General features: G+C 40.0%; 1 protein-coding gene and 1 long non-coding RNA gene across 2 annotated transcripts; one reads left to right on the top strand and one right to left on the bottom strand.

Annotated features, from left to right (window-relative positions):
- LOC18781256 (4-hydroxycoumarin synthase 1) lies at positions 431-1,800 on the top strand. The gene has a single exon (XM_020563203.1). The coding sequence runs from the start codon at positions 634-636 to the stop codon at positions 1,531-1,533; it is 900 nt and encodes a 299-aa protein (XP_020418792.1). The 5' UTR covers positions 431-633; the 3' UTR covers positions 1,534-1,800.
- On the bottom strand, positions 2,500-3,898 carry LOC109948862. The gene is made up of 2 exons (XR_002271324.1): positions 3,760-3,898; positions 2,500-2,653 (listed from the first exon to the last, which is right to left on the bottom strand). It is a non-coding gene; the product is annotated as an uncharacterized LOC109948862 (long non-coding RNA).

Genomic DNA, 7,448 nt, shown 5'->3' with positions numbered 1-7,448 from the left:
GGTACTCTTTATACAACACATACATGCATGCATAAAATTAATGTATTAATTCATACTACTTAATAAAATTATATCATGCACTAAGTGGTTTATGAATTATTAATTCGCAGGGCATTTAGATTTGGGACCTCTTCCAAATATCATGCAATAAGTTAACCCATCTGAAAATGATAAAGTTGGGAGAAATATATTTAGTTATGATTTCTATACAATCGCGTGGTGCGGCTAATTCATTTGTTAAACTATGAGTTGATGACAAAGTTAATATTTCATGAACACATGATACATTATTATTATTGATGAATAGATTAAATACACATGTTATAACATGAGTGAATAACACCGTGAAAAGGCAATCACAAAATATCACAAGTGGCATTACGGTACAGATTTTTCTTTCTTTCATTTTTGAAAAAGGGGGGGTCACTAGAGTAGGGTAATCAATTTGACGAAAAGAGCCAAGTCAGTAAAATTAAGCGGGAGGAGAACTGTGGATACTTTTATGAAATTTGGTAATTAACAGGTGAAAAATCAAAGACAAAGAAGCGTTATCTACACATCACGGAAGAGATCCTAAAGGCAAACCCAAACATATGTAGCTACAAGGCACCCTCACTGGATCCACGTCAGGACATGTTGATTCCAGCGGTACCCAAGCTTGGCAAGGAAGCGGCATTGAAGGCCATCGAAGAGTGGGGCCAGCCCATTTCAAACATCACCCATCTCATCTTCTGCACAGCTTCCTGCGTGGACATGCCTGGCGCCGACTTTCAACTCGTCAAGCTCCTCGGCCTTGACCCCTCTGTCAACAGATTCATGATCTACCAACAAGGCTGCTTCGCTGGTGGGACTGTCCTACGTCTTGCCAAGGACGTCGCAGAAAACAACCCCGGCGCACGCGTTCTGGTGGTGTGCTGTGAGATCACAACTATGTTTTTTCAAGCACCCACTGAGAGCCATGTGGATGTTTTGGTAGGACAGGCTTTGTTTTCAGATGGTGCGTCCGCTTTAATTGTTGGTGCTAATCCTGACCCCAAAATTAACGAACGCCAGGTGTTTGAGATTATGTCAACGAGAGGGACTATTGTCCCATACTCGGAGCATGGCGTGGTGGCACACTTGCGTGAAATGGGTTTTGAGTATTATCTTTCACCAGATGTGCCAAAGTTGGTTGGTGCAAACATTGAGGAGCTTTTGGTAAAAGGGTTTAGCGAAATTGATGGGATAAATAATGATTGGAACTCGCTGTTCTATAGCATTCACCCAGGTGGACCGGCCATTTTAGACAAGGTTGAAGAAAAACTGGGTCTGAATGAGGGGAAGCTGAGAGCAACCAGGCACGTATTGAGGGAGTATGGGAACATGGGAGCTCCATCAGTTTTGTTTATTCTCGATGAGATGAGGAAGAAGTCAATGGAGGAAGGAAAAGCCACGACTGGTGAAGGGCTGGAATGGGGTGTTCTGATTGGGATCGGGCCAGGGCTAACCGTGGAGACTGTTGTACTGCGTAGTGTCCGCATTGCTGCCCGCTAATTAAGTCCTTAATTAAGTGCCTAAGTGCCAGTTTGGTATTGCTGTGGTGTGAAAATAATCGCTTTCAGATTTGCTATGAGAGAAAGCTGTTTGGTGTTTGGTAAAATTTTCGTTATAAGTGTTGTTTGTACAATAATCAGTTTGTAAGTGTCTGGTAAATTTTTGTGTGAAAGTATTGTGGGTTGTGTATAATGAATAAAAAGGGCATTATGTTGAAATGACTTTTCTGTTCAAGTGTTTGGTAAAAGGAAAAGCACTTTCACTTTATCTTATATATTTTTTTTGTATTAAATATGTTTCCATCACACCCTAAAAATTATTTTAATTATAAAATAAATAAAGTATTCCATTAAAAATAGATATATTGTCAATAATATGGTCATAACAAAAATTAGGCCTAGTTTGGAATTGGTGTCACTTTTAAAAAAAAAAAGTTGCTTCTGCTGTGCTTTGAAAATAATTAGCTGTAAAGTAAAGCAGCTCCATGTCTGGTAAACAATATTTTAAAGTGTTGTTAGTACAAAAAGCAGTGTAAAAACCGTTTGGTAAATTTTAACATAAATTTATTGTAACTGTGAATAATGACTAAAATGGACATGATGTTAAAAGTGTTATGTACTAATCATGTGGTGGTAGTGGTAGTGATGGAGTGGAGGTAGTGGTGGTGATGAAGGTGGAGTTGGTCGTTGTGGTAGTGGTGGTGGTGGTGGTGGTGGGGGTGGTTGACAGGACCCGACCCAATTTCCGCTTTGGAATTCGAGCCAAGCCCTGTGCGTGTCCGACACCTGGCAATTGTCGGGCACAATGACCTCTTTACCCTTCCTGGAGATAAATATGGTTAAAACCTTCTCTGGACTCCTGCTTTAATTTCGGCAGAGACTCCCCTGTAATTTGACTAAACCCAAATTTTCCACCTGTCAAACAAACTGATAAATCCACACCAACTACCAGAATAGGGTAATTAAATATTCACCAGTTCTGGTTATCTAATCCAACCAGATATCAGAGCAGTTACTAATTGTTTACAAGAATTTAAGTAGGTTACAAGAAATCCTACAGCTTGGAAGTAGCGTGGGAGCTAGGAGAAGGCCTGGTGGTGGATTCCTGCACACTCGACTGCCTGGGGGGCGCAAAACATTTCAAAGTGTGAGTGGACCAAAATAAAGTTCTAGAAAACAGTATATGAACATAATAACCCCCACTGTAAAAATAATGATAATCATACGACTGAATATTTAAACTGCACTTGAATTATGATAAGTCCAAAGCATTTAGGTAAACATATATATACCGTTACTGCTCGATATTAAGAAACTCAAGTAAAATCACTGAAATCAATATTTGCATAATTGCACTGACATTCCTCTAAAGTTACCAACTGGGTGTACCCATTTAATTTCCGTCAATTCCTGGTATCCGTCAATTTTTCTGTAAATTCGTCAATTCCCCTGGCAGGTCTCGGCGACACATAGTGTATCCGAGCCGCAAACTGGCAGGATTCAGGAGACCGTAGTCAGCTTGATCCGCAATTCCTGGCAGGATTCAGGAAACCGTAGTCAGCCTGATCCGCAATTCCTGGCAGGATTCAGGAGACCGTAGTCAGCCTGATTCGCAATCCTGGCAGGATTCAGGAGACCGTAGTCAGCCTGATTCGCAATCCTGGCACTCACTGTCCGGGCGTCCCCAAAACTCGTGAGGCAAATGTCAAGTGCACTGACGTAACTGAAAGTAAACTGGATGTCTGTAGACATCATCATATCCGAAGGCAACATAAACCAAAGGCAATCTGGATGTCCGTAGACATCGTCTTATTTGACGGCAACCTGTTTCTATAACCGGGTATCCACAGTGGTTTAAGAAAATATTAACTGCTGAGAAAATATCAAATATAAATATCATAATATTTCTGAAAGATCTGATGAATAACTGAATCTTTATTCAATCTATAACTGTGCTGCCCTTTTTATCTGATAGAAAACTCAAACTCTGCTTTCTATAATTCATGGTGGTCTAAAATAATTATCTTGGATAAAATCTGACATCCTCTGTATTCTGATAAAATCTGAGCTAGATATTTCTGAATCATAAATCTCAAAGTCTGTTGTCCAAATAACTTTAGCAAAATCAGCTAAGCAATGTATAGAAGGAACCTTTAAATTCATAGGAATAAATCACACTGAATAAAACTGATTCAGAAAATTATTTAAAAAAGAAAGGTCCACTCACTGCTGGTCCGAGCTAGCTGGACCTCTTGAAGGTCCCTCCTGTGGTTCAGTTTGGCCTCTGATGCCTGTTTAACCATGAATATTCAATTACTAAACTGCTCAATAAAAACATTAAATTAAATACCCTGACCCCCGGCTCCTAGAAATGCGTGCTCTCATTGTAAAGTCAACTCTATGACCACTGTAGCATTTCAGATAATTAGAATGGCCTTAAAAGACCGGAAACCTTACCGAGCGATAAACTGTTAGACCGGCCGATCCGGAACCCCGTGGGGTCCACGATCTCCGATGGCCGATCTGGGATTCTCTAGAGGTTCCTCACTGTGTAAAACCCATGTCCTGCGAGTTTGGTCCGAAATGGACGGTCGGATTGGCCAAAATCGCGCTATCGCTTAAAACCCTAACCCTAGCCCCAGGGTTCGTGATTCCGGAGTATCCGGGACTCCGATTTGCAATCCGTCGAATCCTACGCTATCCTGAAACAATGTAGAACAACATATCCGAAATGGGGTGCGATCCAACGGCTAGACGACGCTGCAACCGGGGATCGCATAATATGGAAAATCCGTTCGGGGCTCAAACGGACTCCGAATTGAGATCCGCAAAATCCTACGCGCTCGTGATGGCACGAGGGTCTCAAAACGGACCAGAGCCGTGCCACCACCCTGGCCCACGCGCCGCCACACGCGCGGACCGATCGGGTGTCCAAAGCGATCGGGTGTGCCGGAAAAAATCTTGGAACCGAGACTCCAAAATCCTACCCTAGGTAAAACACCCCATTTGGAGTCACTTTTATTCTTGGACAACCCCCAAAAAATGGCCGGAGGTGGCCGGAATCGGAGACCCAAAACCGGCAAAAACCTAAGTTGGAATTCAGTTGAACTACGCTCAAAATTAACGAAATCCTACTCAACCAACAGCTAGAGCATGGAAAATAGGTAGAAAACCATACCTTACTCGTCCAATTCGGAAAAGAATTAAGGGAGAACGAGCTCCCAAAAATTCCAGAAAAACTGTTGAAACCGGCCTGTTTCGTGGCTGTTTCCGGCTACTGCAGTAGCGGATGGAGGCTGAGGTGGGGCAGAACTGATAGAGGGAAGTGAGGTGGTTCGTTTGGGACCGGTATCGCCTGAAACAGCGGCCCGTGTTGGGAGAAACCGCTGTCTGAAGTTGGCTCGTCCAAATGGTCGCAAGGAAGAAAAACTGGGTTTATAAAACTGAACTTCGAAATATTTACGGTTCTGCCACTGAGACTCTTTTGACTATAACTCCTTCGTTACAACTCTGATTCGGGTCTACTCCGTGTCTACGAACTCGTTTCGCCGTGCTCTACGCAACGGCGTAAACGAAATTCCCAAATTCCTTCTCGGTCAAAAAGTCAACTTTTCCCCCTCTTAAAAGAGGTGAGGACAAAGTCGTCTTTTCGCTAGAATAAATTAATACTAATTTTAGGATATTTTGTTTGGGTTATTACAGTGGTAGTGGCAGCATGGTGGTGGTTGTGGAGGTGGTAGTGGATGTGGAGGTTTTGGAGGAGTAGGTGGTTGTGGTGGTGGTGGTGGAGGTGGAGGAGGTGGTGGTGAAGGTGGTGGAGGAGGTGGTGGTTATGGTTGTGGTGGCGGTGGTTGTGGAGGTAGTGAATGTGGTGGTGCAAGTGGTGGAGTTGGATGTGGAAGTGGCGGTGGTGTCATTTTTTAAAATGAATGATGGTTTTTTGGGAATTAAAAAAATTCATTAAAAGTTCATCTCTGCTTCTTTTGAAAGCAGCTTTGAAAAGCAACTCAGAGTCTGCTTTTAAAAGCTGCTGTCAAAATGCCACTATTTTTGAAATAATCAGGATATTTTATTTTTACCAAACACCTTAAACTGCTTAACTTTAAAGTGAAGCATGTTTTTGGCCAAAAAAAGTAATCCCAATTGGGGCCTTAAGCTAGTCGTAAACAAGCAATCATATCTTGTTGAGTCTCTTGCAGTTTCAGCCAGTTCTCTCGATGACAAAGCCGGGAGTTAAATGACTGGGCTGGACAAAATGGATGAATTATTGTTATGTTTGTTGTATCATATGGTTTTGTACAAGGAATCTGTTGCATACAAGAATTATGTACTACATAGCCTGTTGTAAAGTCATGCTTACGGTTTAAGTTACAAAACTGTATTGAAATGCAGGTGTTCATTTATTTTCTTTCTAACTTCTAATTAATTTTACTTTTATTAATAATAATAGAGCAATTACACATTAACTGAGTAAGAGCATTGGTTGCTGTAGGGATTTGGGTACTTCTCATCTGTAACTCCTTGTTAGTTGGGTTCCAAGTTGTATATTTGTTTTCTAACTATCTTGTAATACTTGTGAGTAGTTGGTGATGTTGTTACCGTCTCTGAATAGCAAGAACCTCCTTTTGGGGCTGTGTTCTTACTGTTGTATTTTGGGTTTGTGTCCTGTACTTCAATTGAATCTCTACTGTTTCTCAAATTTAAAAACAAAAAACAAAAAAAACAAAAACAAAAAAATGGGGTTCTGGCGTGCTTTAATATTCCACCAGCATTAATTCATGAATCGATTATTAATACCATGTTCATGTAATTTGTGGTATTATGTTTTCAACGAAGACATAAGATGTTAAACCTATAAATACCATGATCAATAAAAGCAGTGATGAAATGATGGAAATATAAGTTGGCACTGGCTGGCATGCTGCATGGGCTTCATATAGAAGAAGTATACGTACTGCGCATGAGAATAGTAAGCAATGATGAAATAAATTTCTTTGCAAAACACACGTGCAATTAGAAGGGTGTTGAGGGCGCAACTCTGTAGGATTTTTAGCTTTATTTGATTCCTACCTCATAATTCCATCTACAAGAAATTAGAGACTATGTAATATTGAAACACTTTGTACCTATAAAAGGATTTTGGAATATCATACAGAAATTAATTAGGGGCTTATTGGATAAATATTTTTTTACGGGAAGAAAGCGTAAATAAAAGTCAACGGAAAGAAGGGTAAACAAAAGTTCAAATCTGCATGTTTATTTTAGGGTAAACAGAAAGAAAATTGTAGTGAGAATTGTATGTGGAACAGTGGAAGGCACTACTTTATTCTGCATGTTTTTCTTTCATGCAGATATGCATGCAGTAAGACACTTTTGTTTACTTTTCTTTCAGCGGTTATAATGTTTTCTTCCAATATGCATGCATGTCTTCATGGCGTTTTTTTGTTTTTTGTTTAATTATTTTAAAAATAATAAAATAAAAAATGAAAAAAACTCTTTTGACGTTTTCAAGAGATAATAGATGTTTGAAAGGAAAGGAAATAAGTTTCTGGAAAAAATTTCACGAGCAAATAATTTGCAATATGAGAGTAAAAGGACAGTTTTTTATGTAGTTCATTTTGTTTTGAATTTTGAAATAGGTTTCATAGCTCACCAGTTCTGTATCGGTTTCATTGCTTTTGGCTTTTTGAACACTCCTGAGAGTGCACTAGTAAGGGTGATGAAGAATATAATTGTTTGCATTGATTGTCATGTTTCTATGAAGTACATTTCTCTGATCAAAAACCAAGAAGTTACTGTAAGTAATGCTACTATATTTCATCACCAAAAAAATGGTCGGGTTATGTCGATGACACAGAACAGAGATGGGTGAATGGTGAATATTTCTTTAATACAAAGTTGATATATGGACATTAC

Source organism: Prunus persica, chromosome G4 (genome assembly GCF_000346465.2).
Source record: "Prunus persica cultivar Lovell chromosome G4, Prunus_persica_NCBIv2, whole genome shotgun sequence".
Lineage (NCBI taxonomy): Eukaryota > Viridiplantae > Streptophyta > Magnoliopsida > Rosales > Rosaceae > Prunus > Prunus persica.
This window is presented reverse-complemented; position numbering and strand designations above follow the sequence as displayed.

Coding starts and splice junctions, on each gene's coding strand:
- LOC18781256 (XM_020563203.1), top strand. CDS start 634: ATGTTGATTCCAGCGGTACCCAAGCTTGGCAAGGAAGCGGCATTGAAG.